This window comes from Strigops habroptila, chromosome 8 (assembly GCF_004027225.2).
Source record: "Strigops habroptila isolate Jane chromosome 8, bStrHab1.2.pri, whole genome shotgun sequence".
In the NCBI taxonomy this organism is placed as follows: domain Eukaryota; kingdom Metazoa; phylum Chordata; class Aves; order Psittaciformes; family Psittacidae; genus Strigops; species Strigops habroptila.
Window position 1 is genome coordinate 13694868 of NC_044284.2, and position 23855 is coordinate 13718722.

Genomic DNA, 23855 nt, shown 5'->3' on the forward strand with positions numbered 1-23855 from the left:
TTAAGTCAATTACCTTGAAAAGATTTTATTTTGATCCTTTGACTAACAAGAAAGATGAACATCAAAGCAAGATACACATTAGGAATACAAGCAAGTATGTTTGTCCTGCTTGTTGAGAGTCCTGTCATGCAGCTTACACAGAAGAAATCACACTGTAATACTGTTCAATGAACAAGCAAAAATGTTAACTATTATGTGATCTTCCATTAAGTGAATAGACAGCAAGCGTTTTAAACAGGATGACAATCGACTAATCTCAAACTAGGTCTTCAAATACCAATGTACCAGCAAAACACAGGCCTGTCTCAAACTTATTTTTAGATAAATCACCTTCATTTTTGACATTGAGTATTATGCATATACACTTATAGAGCAATAAGGCCATGGAAAAAAAAAAAAAAAAATATCAGCACACTCCAGCCAGATAAGGAAACAAAGATTTATTAGAAACTGATAGTTTTATAGAGCTAAAAAGGTAAACATACTTTTAAGAGACCAAGAGTACACAATTGAGCGCAGTCATCATAAAGGCACATAATAAAAACTGAATTTGAAAGACCCCATCTTTTCAACATTTGAAAATATCACTACCATGATTTTTAATACTCATAATGGCACTTGCACACTAGAAACAAAATGGACCAAGTCTAGAAGGTAGACACCGCTGAGGTCATCTTCACATCACACACACACAATACATTTGCTCATTGGTCACAGTCAAACAAAATGCATTGGGAGCTGATCTCACAAATCCCACAAAGATACAAGAATGTTGGCAAAACCAAGAAACATTCAGGTCACAAAGGCATTGTACACATGGATAATTTGGATAGAGTGACCTTTTGTTTTGTTTTTAGAAAAGTGCAAAGTCCAAGGTTCCCCTAAAGGGAAGGCCAAAAGACACAGGTAAAGCTGCCATTTTCTGAAATCGGATAAAACAACATTTTATAATACAAATTTTCTGGAGTTGTTATATATCAGTTTATGGAGCATAAATACCAACCATGGAAGCACTAAACACATTGACGCCTGATTGCTGTTTGAAAACTCCGGCCCAAATAGCACGTGGAACAAAGGAGGTTCAGGCAGTTAGTTATGTTTGCTTGCTTATTTGGTTGTTCAATTACAAAAAAAGGGGGGGTGGAGGGGATCCTTTAATCACCTTACAGGAACAAAGTTCTTCCTTCGATAATCCAATTTCACAGATGTGGTCTAAGGGCAGCTGCTTTTAGAAGGTCAAGGTAAGTACAAAGATAATCTTGAATTTACAAAGATTAAGACACCACACATTGCAGAAAGCAGAAAAGGTATAACAAATGAGTTTGGCAATAATTGTTACTCAGTTTCAGTGTTCAGGCCTGAAGACAACTGAAATGTGCCCCCACCACCCAAAAGGAAGTACATAGAAAAACCTAATGTTCTGCATTGAGGAAGTGCTGCTTCATTTTTTGAGGAGCTGTTTCTCAAGCACTAACTAGTTCTGTGTGCGTGCTTTGCTCGCTTCATTAACATCAATCTGATGGGCACCTGAGATCAGCAGCCCCATTTGGTCACTTGGACAAAATGCTTCAGTATTTTACTACCTGAATTTCACACACACAGCCAGCATGCACAGAAGACTGAGGGAAAAAGGATTTCTCTTGCATGACAAACCTGTAAAATCTTTACATAGTAATGCAATCCTCTAGTGGCTAAAAGCACATAGTGCACAGTAGCCCTCTGAGTAAGGGAAAGAATGAAGAGTCCAAAATAAGAAGCATTTCTCTCCCCAGGGCAGCTATGATTAGCTCCACTATGAACTGTACTATGATCACTATCAGCTTAATACTGGATCCTCCACTCCGTTTTTAAACAGCGACTTGCACTTGTATGGAATGGATCTAGTAACCAAGCTTTTCCTGTTCCTGTGTATTATGATCCTATAAAACGTGCAGCTGTAATCCAAAGCTTGGCATGGTTAATGGTGCTAACATTTACAAGTGCAATGAAAAGCAGGTCCAGCAAAGCAAATCACAAAAATCACTGATTGTATTCTAAAAATACCGTGTAAATCCATTTGAGGTATTCTGATACCACGGAACAGCAGTTTCTCAGGCTCTTGTTCTCTAAATAAAAACATTTAAAAAACCCCAAAAAGGCTCACCTGAAGATAAAGGTGACGGGCTACATTTTAATGTGTTATTCCATCCTTATTTGTATCTAAGATGCTGCTTCTTACAAACTTAACATTAAGTCTTCAAAAATAACAATAGTAAGTGCTTACTTTTAGGCATGCAAAATGTTGCCTGTGAATTGCTGAAGTATAGGCAGCGTGACAAAACAAAAAGTCACCTTCATATATTCAGTAACAAGGCAGTATAATCTTCTCCTACCTTTGGTTTGATCCAAGCCAAATACACATTTAGAGAAGACAAATACAAAAAAAAAGCCAATGAGTAAAATACACACAATTTCTTGAAAATATAAACAAATTGCTGATTTAAAGATAGTTTCTTGATTTTTTTTTTTTTTTTAAACTCAGTGACATTTAAAGTGCAATATAGATATCCGTTTAAAAATGGTGAACTAGAATTTAATAGTTTCTTCCCACTTCAGGGCAAAAGTAGAAGTTGCAGCATCTCTCCACAAAGATCTGTCTCTAATTGTGAGAGCAGATTACTTGAGAAATCATTTTTGTTCTGGTGTTTCCAGCAACATTAGAAGTATCTCACCTTTTTCCTTCATTTCATGCTATTCCTAAATTCTGCTTCATTTTTTCATATACAACATAGCTGATGCTGACAGCTGGAAGCACTTTCATAAAATTAGGGGCTATGCCCCTGTAAAGTCCTCTGATTCCCTCTGTAGCAATAATTCTTTGAAATAGACCGACCATGTTTAGTTGTGGAGCTCCTTCCACAGAGGCTAGAATAAAAACATAATGCGTTACACAACAGTTCTGGTAACATTAACATTCTTAAGCAAGTATCAAACACCTGGGTAGTGAGCCTACTACCACCTCTAGGGCCATTGATTAAAAATTGAGTCCTCACAGAGGGGGACATCTCTTTAATCCTAGACATTTGAGAGATATCTACGTGTCTACATCCCACTGAAAAGCATTATCCGCCTACATTCCTTTGGAAATCTAGGCTCCTATCCTTAAGTCTGTGCACGAATATATTAAGCAAAAACTCAGCTATGAAACTCTCTTTATGAAATATCCTCCAGAGCAAACATGGTTGTCTACCTTCACAGGATGATGCAAGTCTCTTCCTAAATTTTAGGAGATAAAATGAAAACATTCTAGACTTTAGAAAAGCGTTCCCAGGCTATGACAGGAGCTCTATGCTCGGTAGTCTTGTATGGAACGTGGTGCTCAGAGCACACAGAGCACGAGTGTCTGAAATGTTACATCTGAATCCAGTATGATGAAGAGCAATGCTGGGGGTAATAGGGAGAAGGGACCAATGCTAAGAAGGATTTTCCAGATAAATCCTTGATTTTCCTGGACGGGTTTTCTTTTTCCCATGTCTCTGCTACAGCTATTCCAAATGATGCAATTTTGATGCGACCACACAGAAGCATTTTCAGTATAACAGAACTCACCTTGAGCCTGCATGCGTGTTCTGATGAGAGCAAGAGGGTAACTGGCTAACTGCCCACATGTGCTGGAAACAGTACCACATCCCAACAGTACAAAAACACCTGGGTTAGCAGAGCTTGATGCATAGTGTTCTAGCCATGTACTCTTTAAGAGCTGCCAAGATATAAATTTAAGTACTAAGACAAGAGATCAGCATTCAAGAAAGTAAACAAATACATCTTTATTCATAACAAAACTTATGAGGATCAATCCTGAGAAGCACCAATCTTGCTACATGCTAACTTTTAAAGTGCACAGGTAAACAGCACACGGGCAAGGACTTTCACCAGACTACAGTAGTTAGTGCCTAGAAGAGAAATCCTTAAGGGATACAGCAGCAGGAACAGTGCCATGTTCTAGACCTGTTAATACTTTAGAGGAGAGGGGAAACACAACTCAGCATCCCACAGGATGCAACAAAAACTCTCACAGCTGTGCACGTCACCCCACGCAGAAACAAGGGGGCAAACTGTAGCAAAGAGCTTCCATTCTGCTTTGAAAGTGTTTGCTTAAGCAATTTTGCTGGTTACTGCTGTAGTAGGAAAAAAAAAAAAAAAATCAGTGTGTGCACCCGAGTTACTTAACACACTCTGAAGCAACACCTAGCATGTAAAGTAGATAAAAGATTTTAATTGTTGCTGATGGGTGCCAAAGGTGTCAGTTTCTCTTGAACGGAAAGACAATGGTGTTTCAAACTCCTGAGACCACTGTATGTCAGCCACAAAGAATTCTGGTGACACCCACAGACACACAAGGAATTCAGGTTACTATAATCCAATTAAAAATCAGACAAAATGACAAAAAAAAATGTATTATCATAAATGCTGGATAGGTAACATAATATCATACCAGGATTTTAAGGCCCATATTTGCAATAGAACAGGTATGTTAAAGTCCAACAGCCTTAGTTGAGTATGCAAGCACATTGCATTGCCAAGGTCTATACAGTCCTGCCTTATGAGTAGATTTCTTGTTTGGTACTGTTGCATGTAAGGGCCCATCAGCACAGGCACTCCTCCAAAAAGGGCAAAGAAAAACTTTACAGTCTAGACTAGGGGAAATTCATTTGTCTATTTTAAATTGAAGGCAACTGTAATACCACAAGCATATTATAAATCTAACTAATGATACAGTATTCTAAAGAATATTTAACCTTTCCATAAATTAACTAATGAAAGCTATATGCATTCAGTGATCTAAACTCACCTCATAAACAGCAAGGTCAATGCCAGCATAAGGAATTATACCAAGAATATTAGGAATATAGCCTTTGTAGAAGGCCTTTACACCTTCTCTTTTCAAGATCTTCTTAGCACAGTCAAACATCCCAGAATATTGCCCTGTTTTACCCACAGCCAATCTGGTCTTTAAAACCTAAAATAGAAAAAACAGTTGCCTTAACTACATACCTATTTATTATTTTATTTTATAAACACAGGAAAACACAGTATCTCTCTGCTCATTCAATTGTCTGGACCTCCTTTGCATTTTGGTACTTAAAATCTCCTTTGTGCATGGTTAGCAGTAGGCTTCTTTGGCTTTATCCCTAGTGCAGAGTAGCACACATACTACCATACACCAGTTTACAAATTATTAGGCTTTTTGAATTTCATTTTAGCTTTCTTTCCTTGATTAAAGCAGGCATATTTTTTTGATAAACTTGAAGGCAACAGTGCAAGCAATATTTAATAGAAGCATTAGCTGAAAAACAAGTGAGAGCATTAACATACTAGTAGATCATACTTCTGATCTGGGAAAAGCAAAGCATACTAAGAAAATAATCTTTCAAAAAGCACAGCACAGAGGTAGTTAAAAGGTATAAGGATTGTGTCTTACTACTGAAACACAACATCTGATTAATAATGGAGATAAGTCTATACAGCATCTTAGGACAAAAAATAAAAATAAAAAAATTAATAACAGTATCCAAAAGAAACCACAAAGGAAATTTCCAGAGCAGAATTTGGCCTACTTTAAAGCCTCCTAAGACTGGAGCTTCCTCAGGAGTTTCCTGGCCCTTTGCTTTTCTCTTTTACTTAGAAACACCCTAAAAAAACCTAATTCTAGAACAGTATTATACCTTTGCAGGAAGATCGAGCATCTTATTGCAGAATAGCTCACCTGTCTCCATTGACCAGTGTAATCCAGATGATCTACATAACATTTCAGATATTCTATAACTTAACCCATCTCTGTGCTCAGGCTAGCTGTGATTCAGTGGCTCTAACAGCAAGGATGCTATTTAAAAAGAGATTATCACTGTCAGCAATGAAAACAGCTGAATTCTATTCCTCTTGACACCCCTCCCTATGAAAAAGGTATTTAGGTTACATTTTCTACTACTTCCAAATCTTGATGTTAGTACAGGTTTAATCGCAGACACAATATATGTCTCAGTTATTTACACAAGATAAACTTCCTGGGGAACCAGCAGTAAAGGAAGTACATCCTACTTCTATTAAAAAAAACATTAAAATCAGGATATTAAATAGCTACCCTCAAGCAGTTAACATATTAACACTACTTAAATTGCAACATGTGTAGTACCACATACAAATATGTACTACAGAGGAAAGAGCAGTTTATCCACCCAGACTCAAATGTAGCCATCATATTCTCCTTCCCCACTAATCTCCTAATCACACCCAGCTCCCAGTCATAATGCAGCATAACTTCATCAGTTCGGAAACACACAAGTCTATTACTTGCTTACATACAGGGGGAAGAAGATTAATGCCCAATTTAGAAAATACTTGAACATGTACTGAATTTTATTCTTCCCTGAGCTAAAGTTTTACTTAAGCATTGCTTTAGACAATATTATACAGCCAAATATATAGAAAAATGGCAGGTATCAAATAGAACATAGTATATTCTAAAATGCCTGGTACTGAAATTCTAAAAGGAAGTCCAAAGTAAAAATAAATTAGGATCTAAGAATACAGAGGAATTACTACAATATTTTCAAGAGCAAAGTAGGTTTTATCTTGGAAATGAACCAGACATTTGGCAAAGTCTCCGATGGAAGCAGATTTTCTACTACTTACCTCCATGGGATAAATAGAAGTTTGTGCTGTTGCTCCAGCCAAAGAACCGGATACAAATCTTTCAACAGTGCCTAAATTTCCATCATCCTTTGTAAGTATCTTCTTATACTGTTGTTAAAACACATAAAATAAACATCACATGCTTTTTAGGAGAGCCAAGAGTTACTACAAGAGGCAGGAGTACAGTACAAAATGTCTTTTCAAGCTGTAATTACTTTTTTACAGTTATGTTTACTAACCCAACAAATTTAGTGCTGTGCTTACTGCAACTCTGTGTACAAAGATTCTCAAGAACAGAATAAATATTCCAGCCTGCTAAATCCTCTACATTAAACGCCTCTGCCACACACAGTACCGTCAAGTATTCCAAACAGCCAACGCAAGGCTACCCACGTTATGGCTTCTAGACAACAAAGTGGAACCCGACTCCCTTGCAGATCCAGTTCTCCAATCAAAGAATGAAAGATGAACTAGCACGTTCACAGAGACAGAGAGCTGTACATACTGTGTCATCCAACACAGAGACACCACCACGCAAAAATGCCCCACCAGCCCCCAAAAAGAAAAGCAAGAGTAAGGTATAATGTGCTCAAGGTTACTCCACAGCATCAAAGGCTGCTGTTGTCTTGCAATATACCAAAGTCTACTTGATGTTTTATTGCTTTTATTTCACAGTTGCACACAGATGTTCAATATGTTCATTTCGTCTTACCTGATGCACTAGCAAGCCCCACAGAGAAAAAAATAAAGCTCATTTAACTACACCAGAATGGGAGTTGATTTTCCAAAGGAGGATTAGGCCTTAACATGATGCTTAAAGCTGATTCAGAGGTAAATATAACTCTGAAATCCAGGATGAAAGCATCTTACATAGCACCATTATATTTGACTCAAAAAGAATCCTGTATAAGTTCAGCTAGCATAATGTGCTAAATTATTGGTGGTTGTCACTTCAAAGCAACAAACTAGATATTACTGCACTACTCCACATAAAGCTATGAAGCCTGGAGAACAGTTTAAAATGTATGATAGACACCACTTATAACACAATAGCAAAATCTGCCTAATATCCGATATTCTATTAACAAAATAGACTATTTTAAAATGTGAAAGTCACTCTAAAATTACTTTGACAAAATCCACAACCATGCTAAGAACTCCTATATAATACAGAAGGGCAAATAATGAACAGTGAGAGTGATATAATGTTATTTTCATTCCTGATTTATCAACCTACCTGTTCATAAGCCCAGAACTTGATAGCTGTTTCAGGAGCTATCTTCACAACATTTACACCGTTTCCCCTCCAGAGGGATCGGATACCACCTTCTTTCAACATTTGCTTAAAACCATTGGCTATATTCATTTTGTTTGATTTTGAACCATGAACCTAAAAATAAAAACCACAAAGTCATAGTAAAGAACACTGCTCTGATTAGATTGTAAAACTCATCACCTACGTATTACATTGTTTAAATATATCAACTAGCAAAAACCACAACCACTACCGAAAGAAAATCTTATTTTAGTGGCACAAGTACTATAATATTTGATTACAATTTTGCCAATATGACTATGGAAAAGAATTTTTATGAACAAAATACGGAAAATGTCAAAACATAACTAGGCTTACAGAATTTCGATATTGTGTTTGGCCGTCAGTTTTCCATAACAGCTCTCCAAAAACTGAAGTGATACACTGGAAACTACAAAGTTCTTGAACATTGCACCTACCTGCATCATTACTTTAAGGCGATCTAATGGTGCTGTGCCTGTTCTAGAGACAGCACCAGCCACTCCTCCTGCCAACAGTTGTTTCCACCACTGTCCAGTCTTTTTCTCTTCCTCCGTGAACTCATCTGGAACAGTCAAACTATCTCCTATATCCAACACCTATTAGAATCCAAAGCAAAGATGTGCAAATAACTTTCTCATTCCATCATCTCAAATTTTACGAAGAGCTCTAATTCCAAATTAACCTACCACCTGAGAGCATGTAAATAAAATGCTAATGAAAAATAAATCTCTAGTGTACATTCTATAATTAAATTGCTATGGATTGCTATTGCTATTCAATGAATAGCAACTTTTAGTGACTTCTACATAGATACTGAGCAACACCACCACAGACCCACCATTTCAAAGACTGCACCATCATCATTAAAAATTATGTTGAATTCCCACCTTGACCGTGGCCCAAACAACATTCTCTCATGATCAGTAGACTTCACAGTCAGCACTAAAGCTCAAATGCTTATATGCTGCCGATAACCTTTCACTGGACAGCCTTCTAGGATTAGTTCAGTAATCTCCTAAGGATGCTAACAAGAGATTTCTCTCTCATGGTAATTTATTCACACATATGTGGGATCTTGCCACCACCACCACCATTTTAAAGTAGCCTTTTTATAGCGGATGTATTGGAATATTCTATTTCTGGTAACTGCTGTGTATTACCTTACAAAACTACAAGTTTGACTAATGCTTTATACATTATTTTATCCTCAGTTACACTGAAAGACACATGAACGACATTGTTCAACTATAAAAGTTTGTCATTTCGTTAAGAGGTGCATGTTTGTATTACCATACAATTTGATCGAAGAACACTACTGTAGGCTTTAGCAATGAAGCTGTCCAAGACACAGGACTATGGAATCTCACATATCACTTAAACATAGTCTCTGCTCTTCATGCAATTCATAACCACAATATATGAGGAAAAAAATACACTGTAGCTAATGCAAAACCAGTATTATGCATAAATTAAACCTATAAAGAAGCAAGAACGTTTTCATAACTGGTAAGTACTGACCAGAAAGCAAGTTAACCGATAAATTTTTTAACAACTGTTGATTTTAATTGTTGACACCACATTCCTAACTTATGCTGCATTCCCTATCTGTTAAGTAGGCAGAATACTGTTTTGATCATTTGGAACACAAGAATTGCAAGATACAGATTATACATATAGCCACTGGACAAGCAGGATAAGCACTAACTATTCTGGATACTGAACATAGATTACTTGGAAAATTCTTTCATCTTTCTGACATTCATGGTTTCCAAGTAAGGTGTCATCAGTTGCTCAACTACATGGAATCATCAAAAGGTCAATCAGAACTCTTAAAATATGAATTCAGTGTTCTTAGAGATATTATGCATATCTACCAGGGTTTAAAACTTGTGTCTACCAAGCTCTAAACACAATTAAGAAAGCAAGCTAAATTTTAGGGTGTTTATAACAGAAAACTACCAATTTGTAATAATTCTATCCCAATGCAATAATCTGCTTAGAAGAGTCTGACAGCAATTAAAGTTTTACAATAAAAACAGAATTGGAAGAGCTGTCAATACCAGCCAGATGTGTGAGTTGTCACATCTGCTCTTATCTGAAAGACCAGCTGTGCTGCCGTAGAGCTGGATTTTGCTTGCTGAGATAACTGGGTCATCAGCTGACTGCAACACAGTCAGATCACAAGAGACTTTTAAAACTGTTTCATGGGAGTAACTAATGACATACCATAATTTAAAAAAACAAAAAAAACAAAAAAAACAAAAAAAACAAAAAAAACAAAAACCAAAAAAAAAAAACCCATGAAAAACCTCTTATGTTTAATAATATTAATATGAAACATTTTATTAAAGCAAAGGGGTTTTTTCCACTAAGTAAACTAGCACTAGGACTATTTGATCTCATAGCAGTGCTTCAACTGTTTTCATCAGCAAACAGGGAGCTAACTCTCTTCCGGCAAGCATTTCTGAACTGAGGCTGAAGTGTGAAACACTCAAAGCTTTCAGATCTCACAAACTGTTTCTTTATTACGGAAATGCTGACTAATACCTGAAGATATAAATGGTCTCACTTATATTGAAAGGAATCTGTCTTTACCTAACTTCATGGATTACTCCAGTAATTCCTCAGCAAACAGGATTACTATTGGTTTACTTACCTTATTATTTGTCCTAAAAAGCCTGTCACTGAGGTGGCCAGAGCTCCATTCAATAGAAACTTAAAAAAAATTATCTGCTCAGTGGATAACCTATTGCTGTATATTCTATCATTCTTAAATGAAACTCTATAGCACAAAAGAGCGTGAGAACATGTGCACAGAAAATCACCAATGACACCAGCGATTTTAAGATTGTAATAATGTTACTATATAAATACAACTACTTAACTAATTTCAACATGAGAAACAGTTAGAATGTTTCTGTAATTTGTTTCAACACATCAAAAGTGCTGAGCATAATGTATTGTACTGTGAAAAGAAAATTATTTAATATTGTGACTTTGATCTTTCTGCAGAATATCTGCAAAGGGAGAAAAAGGATTCCTTCCTAAGAATTACTGATCGTTACTAGCAAAGTTTAGATGAAATTCTTTTTTCAGAAGAACCTCACGTGACACTATTGTGCTTGTAAATGGGAGAGCATGAAGTCAAAAGGAAATCAAAACAATCTTACACACAAGTATGCTTGAAATGTAACAACTGTGAAGCTGTTATACTCAATATTGCAAACTAACACAGCAGAGATGAACTTAAAAGCTGCACTAAGTTAAAAGGAAAGTTGAACTTACAGTGGAATGTTTCCAGTATCGAATTATTTCCTCAATGTCTGTAGCTGGGTTAAACATAAAATGATCTCTCCACTCATTCCAATCTACTGTCATTGTCCCATCAGCATCAATACTAGAAAGAAATTAAACAGAACTGTTTAAGGAAATAGTAACAGGGATGGAGTTTTACTGTTTTGTTGCCTTCCTCCCAAACTCTTTTTTTTAATTTAATACTGGCCATCACATTAGTGACAACTGACTGTAAATTCCATATGGAGACTTCAAGGCTGAATCTGCAGTGGCCTTCCCATATGGGAACATTCCATATTCCATTTAAGAACATATTATAACACTTTGTTCTATCAACAGCATTTACAGGGAAATGAGGTAACATTCTCCTCCCAGAACCAGATGCTCAAATAGCAACTAGACTTACTATCACCCAAGAACAGATAGAATATATAAGAATTTCTATAAAGGTACCACTGAAGGTACCAACGCTTTTCAAAATTATAATCCCATTTATCCTGTTCTCTGAATTATAAAAATAAAATAATTAACAGCACAAAGCAGCTTCAAACGCTTAAAGAAATAATAATTCCTGACCTTTGCAGGATCTTTTCTGCCTGTTTTTCTGAAATGTTTATACCCAATATCTTGAGAGACTGGACAACTTCTGATGCTTCAATTTTTCCTTGAAACAGTAAAAGAAAGATAGTGCATGTTTAAAACATGGAGCTTAATACACTTTGCACCTTGGAGCTCATTAAGTTCTCTTGTAACACCTACATAATAGCAAAGATCATTTAAAACCCATTTACACAGAAATTATGTATTTTGATTGTCTACTACAAGGACTGAGTGAAAATAAGTACATTAAAATCATGTAACCAAACAAGAGGCAACCATCCATTGAGTTAAAAAGTATTTAATCTTTAACAGATACTTAGAAACTTCCACATAGTTTCTCCATCTGGGGAACAAAGCGCCCCAGATCAACGGACCTGGAAAATAATAATAATAAAAAAAAAAAGCTACTATAATCATTTACTATTTCTATCTATAGTAAACTATTATTATGATCATTTTAAGGAAAAGAAGTAGAGGTTCCATATTCACAATTTTTTCTCTCAGGTTTAGACAAAGAATATAAATCAAGATAACTCTTAAAGCAGAGCTTCTTCAAACAATGTTTGAACAAATAAATCAAGGCATACCATCATTGTTTTTGTCCAGGCTCTTAAATGCCAGTTTCATCTTCTTCTCATGATCTTTAAGATATTGCATAAATTCTTCAAAATCTAGCTGTCCATCCTGGTTCGTATCTCCAGCTTTAAAAATTTTCTGTTGAGAGAAAATTCAACATTTGACTTTTCCAAGTTACAGCAGGTCACAAAGCAACAGCAGCATGACATAGCCCTAGCCTTAAGGAAAGCTTCATATTGGTCACTTAGGGAGTCAAACCAGGAAAACATGTAAGCATACACTTCAGAGATATATTTTGCTTTTGGAGTTTAACACACACAGTATTTTCATAAATAACTGATTTCTTCAATTTATCTTTGCTGCCGAGTGTTTTCTCTTTTATTTACATAGCTTTCCTACTCAAAGATTTTAAAGTTTCTTACTAGCACTGGCAAGTTATACCTACAAGTATCAAATAAGTCGTGGAGGAGGAGGTGAGAAACAGGACAAAATGAAAGAGAACAACTCTAATTCTGTGACTTTTCATGGTTATACATGAAATTTGTCAATATGTCAGTAAAATTAAAAAAAATAAATAAATAAAAAATCTAGTGGTCTGTTAATTATGAATTATAAAAATAAAGATAGCAACTAATTATTTAACTGCTGACCGGGAAAAATACGAAGATCTTGCCTTTGACCACCCAGGGTCTGAGAAGGTAGGGCTTTCTACTTCAAACTGAAGCCCTGATAAAACAAATAAACAACAGACTTGTTGGCAAACAAATAGAAGCACAGTAATCTTCCTTTTTTGTATGTGTTTTCTTGTAATTGTCCCACAGGTAAGAAACATCTATACATAAAATTAACCATGAGTTAAATGCATGGTATATAATTGCCAGCACTGCAGGAAACAAGTCTGAAATACAGCCCAGGCATACACATCTCCATCAGAAAAGGGCCAGAATACCATCTTTGCGTGTGAAAACACAGTTTTTAATAAAGCGAAGTTACAGCAGCCCCCTCCAAGCATCAGCCTGTAACTGCTGAGGTTTGTCCCCAGAGACGAAGCCCTGAGAAGCATGAAGCCCAGGCTAACAAGCTCTGCAGGATTTATGAGCTTGGGCTTCATGCCACAGCAAGGGTTGCAGAGAGCACAGTGGGGCGGAGGAGAGGCAAGGCCCATAGCTCACTGCTTTCACCCACTCTTGGGCTACCACAGCACTGCTGTCTCCTCCGGCAGGGTGGGCAGGAAGCAGGCAGGGAAATCCACCCCAAAACCCTGCTCCGGAACACAAGATTTAAGGGGAACTTATGCCTCCTCTCTTGATTTGGGCATCAGTCCCCATGGTTTCCCCCAAAGTGTGAAATCCTACAAGAGCAGCACTTTATACAAGATGGACAGGAGACCAAACTGATAGCACAATCTCTTCCTTAACTTGCAGTAAGTTTCAGAGTACTTCAGGGTACATGTAAAGCATGCGCCAGAAACTCTTCCAAATTTCTATTCTGCAGACTGCCTTGGGCAACTGTAGTTTCTGAATAAGCAGGATTTGCATGGCTGTTGTAATCTGCAAAATCTGGCTTTAATGATTTTGTTTACTCCATTATAATTAGTGTAAGTCCTCAAAAGACCAAAGTCCAGCACGTTCTAGCCTACAGACATTAAGCATAAAGGAAGTTGAAAACTCTGGAGTATTTGCTGCAGGTGTCTGAAAAAAAAAATTGAGAATATTTTATTACATTTATGCTGCCTCCTTTATCTTTCCTATCACACTAAAAAAGAGATGCACTTCATGTTTAATCTCAAAAAAAAAAACCAAAACCCCAAATTCCTAAGATTATCATAGATTTCTCGATGAAAGAAAGGAAGTTAATATGGCATGACACAGTGCAATAAGGAGATTATCTACCTCCTATAATAAAGCAGTTATGCACAATAAAATCGACTCAAGTTACCATATACTCGGAGAAAAGTGTTTGGTATCATCTTAGAAAAATAGCGTTCTTAGCATACTTGTAAATTCAACTTGATTGTAATATCTACTAATAACCTGAAAACAGAAATATACGCATCAATTCAGTTTTCAAATCCTTACCAATATGGTTAGGGCTGTGCAGAATTTCCCATTACAAAGAAAAATAGTTTATACTTATTGAAGTTTATGGATGCATTTCTGACAATGAGCTTCTAGCAAGATATTAAGAAAGCCCCCCCCCTCAAAGACACTGCAATCTCAACACATCTTGTACTGCACACATGGCATCTCATACTGCAGGACTGAGCATCCTACTAGACTCCCACAAGCTACTGAGAAGAGGTAATTTACACGTCAGTCATATACACACTGAGTGAATTCTAATCAACATAAGTTGTTACTATTCCCTACTGCTATCTGAACTACACAAACAAGAAGGTAGAACAAGGGAAGTGTTATTCTGGCTCACGGATATGACAAAACTTGAACTAAATTACAGTTATAAAACCTCCACTGCTGAGGACGATGTGAGCCAAAGAAAATGGAAATTCCTAGGAGGTTTAGAGCACTGGCAATTAGTGTGTGTGAAGGGGCCACCTTCCATTTCATCTGCCAAATGAGCAGATTTTATATTGCAACAGCCAGAAAAGGATAAGCACAAACATACTCTCCATTCCCTGCTTTTGTTTTTATAGTTATTTTCCAGACTTCAAGCCAGCCTCAGCCACTCTCAGTGCAGCAGAACAGAAGCAACGGGGAACAAAATCGTATGCTTTCACTGAGCAGCCACATGCACTTTTCTCGTATTACAAATCTAAAAGTTCATAGAAACAAAAGCCTCTTGTGTCTACGAAATGTACTAATCATGCAGGTGTTAAAGTTTCAAGATTAAAACCAGTAATTTGTGAGTTTGTGGAACAAAGAGAACACTCAAAGGAGCTTGCCTTCCACTGGCAGGGCAGAAATTCCCTCGTGGGGGGTGACATGCTCCATGGGCATAGCCAGCAGGAAGACACATGCTTGATTCTGCAGGAAGCCGGGCACAATCCCAGGTACAAACTGCCCACTCACAACACCAAATAATAATTCAGGTTAGAAGGAACCTCCGGAGGCCATCAAGCACAACCCCAGCTCAAAGTATGTCCAATTAGATCAGGTTGCGCAGGACCACATCCAATTAGTCTTGGTCATCTCCAAGGATGGAGATTCCACAGCCTCCTCAGGCAATCTGTTTCAATCACCCCCACTTCAGATCAACAAGGAACCAACCCTGCTGTTCTGCATTTAATATACCACCAGATTTTGCCACTGTGCCACTTGTCACTGTGCCATTTCCTGGTTCACCAACTTCTCTGACAGAGAACTGGGTGCACTTTGAAATAGGCATGCTTACAACAATGGAGCAGGAATCAAACCAGATGCTAATCCTTGCTTAGAAGTCCTGGGAAACAATGGTCAGTGTGCCTGCCACATAAAACCTGCCATTTCTTGTTACTGACTTACTGTGGGATCACTTCACCTTTATGTAAGCCCAGCCCCAAGAGAAAAAAGTTTACTTTTCAAGGTATGCCATTTCTTCCGTCATTATATAATAACTTTAACCCCAAGCAATAAAGATAATTCACTAGATAAAATTAAATGGTGGCCACATAAAGACTTGCTGATAGAAGACAGCTTAGATGATCTTTGTTTTTAATGCCTTCAAATATACTGACTACAATGCTCCAGGGCTGACCTATTTGGTCATGACATTGCTGCCTTGGTTTTTTATCTCTCCTTTTTTTTATTCTGCTACTTTCGGGGTTTTTTTCTGCTGTATGTTTTGTTAATACAGTTGCTTTCAAAGTCCTGCACAGTGCAGCAACACCAATGTGGAAGGCCACAAGGAGACTGAAACACTGAGTCTTTTTATTTTTTTCTTATTTTCTGAATTACAGAAAGCATGTTGAATGCCTTCGCCTCCAGACGACCTCTGTCTTTGGTGTGGAAACACAAGCCACAACACAGTAAAGTTACAGACAGGCTTTATATGCACCTAAAAATCCTGGTGCTCTGTAAGTGGCCTAATGAATTATTACATTACTCTGTGCCAAAGTTATGAACTTTAGCACATTCATAGCTACAACATAAAGACAGAGAAAGCAAAACACTAAAAATCTTAATGCTTTAATGTAGGGTTTTCTTTTAAATTTACAGTTTACTTTTGATATTACTTAGTATCATTATTTGTGTATCGTGCATAAGGCTTCACATTCTGGTTACAAAACTGAATCAAGCATGAAAAGTGGGACTGCTCAGCACAAATGATTACTAAGCATTATTCATTAGCTTGTTACTTCAGCTAATTAATACAATGTAAAGAATATTTAAAATGAAGTGATCCGTCAAGAAGTTACTGGGCGTTTCTAGCTTCCTACCATGCTACCTGCAAGACAAGTAAAAAAGACACCTAAAGATACCTAATCAGTGCAATTAGCAATTCATTGTTCTGCAATCTGCGACTAGAGTTTCAAAGTGCACAGTTACAAATACTGCATAGAAGAAACAGAAGCATCAAAGTAAGAACAACATCATGTCTTTGGACATTCAGAAATTTTACATTTTCTTTTAAAACCAGAGGTACTATATATATAAATCCAATCACGATGTTCCCTTCTCCTCTTGCCTCTTTTTCTATTCTTTTCCTCTTCACCTCCAAAATAATTAGTGCCAGTCACTCACATAGTTCTGCATTCTACAATTTTAAGTTATTAGACTGAAATCTTACTGGAAGCCAAATCTGGTCACAGCTCTAGTATATGTAACTCTTCTCTCTTTACTGGATGCATATCCTACAATAGTAAAAACTAATGTTGTCCTTTTCTTATCTGTATCTGCCAAGACTACACAAATTTATGACACACAATGATTACCCAAAAATCAGTATTAAAGTTACTAAAGTCAGCCTTGTCAAACTGCATCAGCTGGGAGATAAATGCAGCATAAAGGGAAAGGACCTGCGATGTGTCCGCACAGCATTATACCCCAATAAGTCCACATAACATAGTAACGAACTAGAACCCCACTTAACCTCCAGAAATCCAACACAACACAGCATTTTGAGCAGTTTGAGTAATTTCTACTGCCTCCAAAGACCTCCCAATTTCAATGCTGTTCAAATGCTGCATTCGTATTTATTTGCTTTCCTCCCAAAGGATACTAGCTAATATGTAAGCAGTACTCCAGCAGGCTCTTTAAACCTGCCACACACAGACATTAAGGGAGTCCCTCACTCCAGTACAGGAGACTTGCACCCCTGGCAGTAGCAGAGTACCAGCTGCAGAGCTTCGCTTCCTGTTCTTTGTAACGAGCACCAATCTTCCTTGCAACAGGAAAGTACTAGCAGCTGTCTTCTCACTGGTCCATTTCAGGTAACAGAGCCTAAAAAGGAAGAGATGCAAGTCGTAGTATGCTCTCCAATATGCCTTGCAGCAACTGCTCCCTCAGGACCTGGATAAACTCTTAACTCATAGCCATGAATTAGATTCCAAGAATCTGAAATGGCATTAATGGGAGATGCAAACTATCCCTTGCACTTTCACTCAACATTCCTTGCAAGTTACACTGGTATTTTGACTTTGAACATTCTTGGTAGACTGACTTTTTCCATTAAATAAGACTACTTTGCTGCAGAAGCCTCCCCACCTTGCCATCATCTTAAAAGGTTTACCTTGTTTGTTTACCTGGGACAAACTGCTGCCTCAAGACAGGGATTTAGCAAAGCATTTCAACATGCAGTTAAGAAATCTTCCAGAGGTGGGGGTTCCCATATTTGGTGCCTGGCATTCTTGCACTTTGCAGCAACAAGAGGAAGAATTAATCATTCACTGTACCCTGTCACTGTTCAGGGAAAAACCTATCAAGTTAGTATTATAAAAATTTATTTTGTCTCCTTGGATGCTTAAAGTGTTATGAAAACAGGCTTACATTCACCTTGCTCTTTCATATAGAGATTTGGAGACTACAGCACAGATCAGTTCAAAGCTTCTGAAGTTGTACCCATTGAAATGAAACGACAACTTACACGTTTGCTTACAACTTTAGTCAAGATACACTACTGAAAATTTTTTGTGGTACTTCACAATTAAGTCCCTATAATCAGACATAATCATAAGCTCTATCATGACCTGAAAATCAAAGTTTAAGGGAACTAAGTGGTTCCAGTTTCCTACAATCACATGAGGTGACATCTGCTTTGGTAAAAAGTTAGAAATGCCCATCTACTCTAAATCTGTAGTACCAGTTTTTGGCATACTATTAAGGCAAGAGAAAGCTTAATTTCACATTAAGAATTACATATAGACATGAATCTACATATAGATATGTAGATTCAGCTACATATAGCTGAAGCTTGTAGGACTGTGAAACTGCATATCATGTATGATAATAATTTCTAAAAGTAGATATCATGTAATCCAAAATGCCCAAGTTTCTTCTAAGAACTTGCCAAAGTAACTCGTGTTTTCTGAGCTGCAACATTATGAAGAGGCTTCTGCTAGCCTTCCAGTCTTGCCATGTGGAGGAAGTTCCCAAAAGTAAGAAAAGCCCAGAAGTCTCAATAAAATGCTGGAGCAATACTCAAGGACACATTTAGCTCAGTCGCTAAACAAGTATGTGCTTTCTGGGCTAAGAACAGCTGTGACAAGTTCAAGCTCTGAAGCACCAGTTTTTAATGGCCAGAGAATAGCAGAGAAGGAATCAGTGCTCACCTGGCCCTGTTCTCACCCCGAGACACAGCACTATAACACAGCATTGTGCCTGCCTCACTGATGGAATTCTGACTTTCCAGCAACATGCTTGAAGCGTTCTGAGTATTTTTAGACTTTGTTGGACTAAAATCTTCATAAACACAGTCAATTACTCTAAACAGAACATATTCTGATTGCTGAGAATTTAGTCTTCTTGTTTCCACCACACAGAGGTGTCTCATCACACTGTTTCTTTATGTAAAGAAGTCTTAATGTAGCCAAAGTCTTATGTCAAAACCTGACAGTCAGTCCAAATAAAATTATTACACTATTTCCAGAATGCAGCCATTCATTTCAGTAGCATCTTTCTACTCCTAGCTCCAGGACTCAATGTGTAAGTAGCACCAGAATTTGAATGCTTGGCTGTTCCTACCCCACATTGAAGCTTGAAATAAGGGATTCGCCTCCTACAGTTTTACTTTAAGGATTGATTGCAACAGAAGGGAAGGGTGAACAAAAATAGTACTTCATATAACCATTCACGCCATTTACGGCACTCCTGGCTAAGAGGCTCATAGCATTCTGTAGACAGAGGATGAGATCATTTGAGATCTGATCCCAGCATCTATTTTGTGTCTCTATGGGACAAGTCCACTAATCAAAGTGACTGTACAATAGCTGTTAATATTGCTTGTAGAGCACCATTTGATACTGTCACCACAATGAATTCCTTCTTTACAGGTCTTGACGTATTATGTCAGGAATCTTTTGTGAAGTTTTGCAAAGTTCCCCATTCCTGGCGGGTAATATACTACCTTATAAAACAGGAGTCATCTGGCAGCCTCTAAGCAGCACACATTTCAGATTTTCCAGTGGTTTACTTTTGTCTGTCAGATACTGACAGAAGGCAGGTCAAGTAGAACACAAATTCAGGGGCTTCTGTCATGTTGTGCTACAATGTCTTGCTATGGGGAAAAATTATTCTTCCTTAGAGGGACATGCAACCTACCTCCAAAGCTTACCACATGGTTTTGCATCAGTTCCCGTATCTACAATGTTACTTCACCTAAGAGAGTCTCGTCATACATTAAACATTATAAAACTGCCAAGACAACTATGAAAGGCAAAATAAAAAGAGCATACCAGTAGTCTATTACTCAAATGGATAGCAGCTTTGCATCTTTTAAAGACATGCATATTCCTTCCAGAGAGGAATTACATTTCAAGAGAAAAGAGGAAAGTAATACTTGTAGCGCAAGCACTGATTTATACCATGAAGATGACAACTCAGGATGAACCAAATGACTTGGCAGTGAAACACAGAAACACTCACATGGTCCCTTACCAGGGGTTAAACAGGAAGCAGTGGTGCCCCCAGAAGCACAGTGACCGACATCCCATGTGAAGGAAGCTGGCCCTGCAAGAGTACTTTTGTAAACGTAACTCAGACCTGCATCTAGAACAGAACAATAGCACAAAGCCTGAGACCCCGACCCAACCATGAGGCACTGAAGCCTACTCTGCTTTAGAATACCCCAAGGCCTGCCCATCCCATAGTGCCACGATGAGGGCAGGGCTGAGCAGTTCAGCAGCTAATGCTTTGCCATGTTGTTCAATATTTCCTCATCTCATTTACTTACTCATTAGTTATTAGTAATTATAAGACTACTTCTGCCTCTCCAAACACAAATACAATGATGCAACATCTGACTTCATTAATAAAATACCTGTTCACCAAGTAGTAAAAAGGCATTTTACTGAACTCATCATCACTTCAGACCTTGAAGTGAAGTAAGAGGCGGAAGGCAGGTTCAAGCTGCAAGAAAGTACAGGAAACAGATTAGCTATGTAAAGACAGGAAAGAAGCTGGAAGCAAGTCTTACTAAGGCTTTCTTATAACAATTCTAGTTATTAGCAGTCCAGTTTCTAGTTCACACCGTGTGCACCATTAACTTTAAAACAGTGAGCATGTAGAAGTTTCAGTGTACTCCAACAACTCTTCCACACCTCGTAAACATGCAACATGATTCATGGTTTATTTTGTTTACTCTGTGTTTCTTAAGCAACTAAGGCACACAGTTCCTGCTCTCCATTACATGCAGGTAAGTCTAGCTTATCTCACTTCCACTTTATCTTGTAGCTACTAAGACGACTGACAGATACTCAGATGTGCACTATTAATGAGGCATCACACTGATCTTGAAGAACTTGGAACTTCAATTCTAGGTTGCTCAAAACTTAAGCAGCACGCTACTTGAATCTCAGGGCTCTCAGTGGATTACGTGGGAAAATCACCCTTGTTAAATGCCAGAAAATTAACTGGTCACCTGGTCCCCTGTTGTTCCATGTAAGTAAAAACCCCAAAATCTTTACAGTCAAACTGGTACAACAGGTTTTCTACAACGTGCATATAATGTGTGAAGTTTGTAACTAGCATGCTCTTAATACTACAACTTCCATGGATAAGCAAACAGAGCAAACTGTCCCTCCTTTATACCAAAAATTGAGAACACAAAACATACTTATTGTAAAGATGATTTTGATCAGAAGCAATATTGAAGTGAAAGCATGCTTTCATTTATACTTGGCATCATCCAACTAAAGAAGCCTGCTGGATACTTTTCCCTTAAGTATATAAGACAGACAATTAAATACCAAGTAGAGGTAGAGACACCAAATAATGAGACCATGGGGAAGAATTGGCAGTGCATCCCACAATTAGTATAAGGTCACTGAAACTGAATTATTGACGCAATGCATCTCTTAATGCTGCAGTCAAAATTTAAGTGCACTTTCCTGAACCTTTCAGAAAGTATGCAACAGCTAGTACAGGGACAGCACTGGAATGCCACCTAACCATTCTTTATACTGAAACAAAGAACAGGACTGTTACAGTAACAGCTGCAGCACAGATCCCAGCTGTACCTGTTCAGCCTAGGTGAACCTATGCGTGCCTTTTCGGCGCAGACCTGCCTTACTACTCAAATACTTACGCCTACAGAGTTGTGCATTTAATGATTTTATATTCTCATCTCTGAGGATTACTAAAAACAACAGGTCAGATTTACTAGTGTAACTTGGCACTGCACTGGAATGCTTGATGACTCAATTTTACTGACTTTTGAGGTCACCACATTGATACAGGAGACAAAGTAATGCAATCCAACCCGATCACAGCAGAATCCACAGCACAAAGAGTGTGTGCTGTCTGTTTCATGGTTTGACGACCACTGTTACAAGTCTACATTATTAAACAGAAGGGCTTTGATATCCAACACAGCCCTTGCCAAGTAGTCTTTTCCATGTCTGTGAGTTGATGAAGACCTAGCATCAATAACTAGTTCTGATATTGCAGCCTACTGTTATACAGGTTTACTCACCTGCTGCACAAAGCAAGCCTTAATTTATTCTGACCTAGATTATGCAAAGGTGCAATGTCAGACAAAAAATGTAAATTACAATCCTTTATCATGCTGAAGGAGGAATATTCTATCAAACATCATGCAACAAAAAGTCAAAGGAAGTCAGAAGTCAACACACGATGAATAAGCCCGGCAACAGAACCGCCGACAGCCGTACTATTAACAGCCTTCGCACACGGGATCCTTCACTCCAGCCCCGGGGCGTGCCTGCACAACACAGCCCTGGAGCAGGCACGGCGTCCCCGGGAAGGCAGAAGCAGGCCCGAGGCCGACTTTACCCACGAGCAGCCCAAAGCCCCCGGACGCGGCTGCCGGTCTGGAGCAGCCCCCGACACGCCGCCTCGGCTCCGGGACCATCACGGCGAGCCCCGGCCAGGCAGCGCCCCATCCCTCAGGGGCTGGGCGGCGGGTGGGGCGGCCAGGCCGCGCCTCACTCTCCCTGTGGTCGCAGGGTGCTGGAGGGAGACCGCTCGCCAGCGGCTGCTCCTCCGGGAAGAAGCGCCGGGGGGAAGCTGCTGAAGATCGGGGAAGGGCGGCCGCCGCCGCGCCCCCGGCCCGCTCTTACCTCCTCCGCCTCTTTCCCCAGGGGGATGCCCATGGCCCGGAGGCCCGTCTGGAGCTCGGCAATATCCACTCTCCCATCTTCGTTGAGGTCCAGCTTCCTGAAGAGGTTGGCGTACCGCGAGTCGCTATCCCTGTTCCCGTCGCAGGCGGCCGCCGGCAAGACGAAACCTCGCAGGAGCTGGAACATGGCGAGGCCGTGCGGTGTGGCAGCGGGACGCTCGCCGCTCGCCCCTCGCTCCCCGCGGGCTGGGCGCGGCGGGAGGCACCGCCTCTGCTGCCGCTGCCGCCGCCACCGCCCGCAGCTGGCGGAGCAAGAAGCGGCCCGGCCCCGCCTCAGCGGCGCAGGGAGGAGCGACCTACGGCACTGCCTGCTCACCCTCCTCCCTGCGCCGCTGAGCGGGAAACGGGAAGAGGGAAACGGGAAACGAGCAACGAGCACCGAGCCGCTAAGGGACAGACGGCGAGCCGCAGCCTCTCAGGCTTGCCTCGGCTCTCCCTCCCGCACTGACACGGTCGTATCCAGCTATACGTTTCCCGTACAAGTAGAGAATACCAACAAGCTGCAAAATACCTAATTTGGGTACTTTGGTGCATTCTAGTGACACGGTTGAGGTCTGAGTGGAAGCTTTATGAAGAGCCCCGAGTCTAGGGGCAGTCTGAACGAGCTTGGCTTGCTTGGCTTAACAGAACAAAGACCAGAAGAGGAAACTTCTAGTGTTTGTTTTCACTTCATAATTGCTTCATA

The 23855-nt window shown here is 39.1% G+C and overlaps 1 protein-coding gene across 1 annotated transcript; it reads right to left on the reverse strand.

Annotated features, from left to right (window-relative positions):
- Nucleotides 1-424: 424 nt before the first annotated feature.
- SLC25A24 (solute carrier family 25 member 24) lies at nt 425-23450 on the reverse strand. Its single transcript, XM_030496188.1, has 10 exons — nt 23112-23450; nt 12451-12577; nt 11840-11927; nt 11255-11366; nt 8407-8565; nt 7910-8062; nt 6673-6780; nt 4832-4999; nt 3589-3739; nt 425-2904 (listed from the first exon to the last, which is right to left on the reverse strand). The coding sequence occupies exons 1-10, from the start codon at nt 23295-23297 to the stop codon at nt 2726-2728; spliced, it is 1431 nt and encodes a 476-aa protein (XP_030352048.1). The 5' UTR covers nt 23298-23450; the 3' UTR covers nt 425-2725.
- Between the last annotated feature and the right edge of the window lie 405 nt (nt 23451-23855).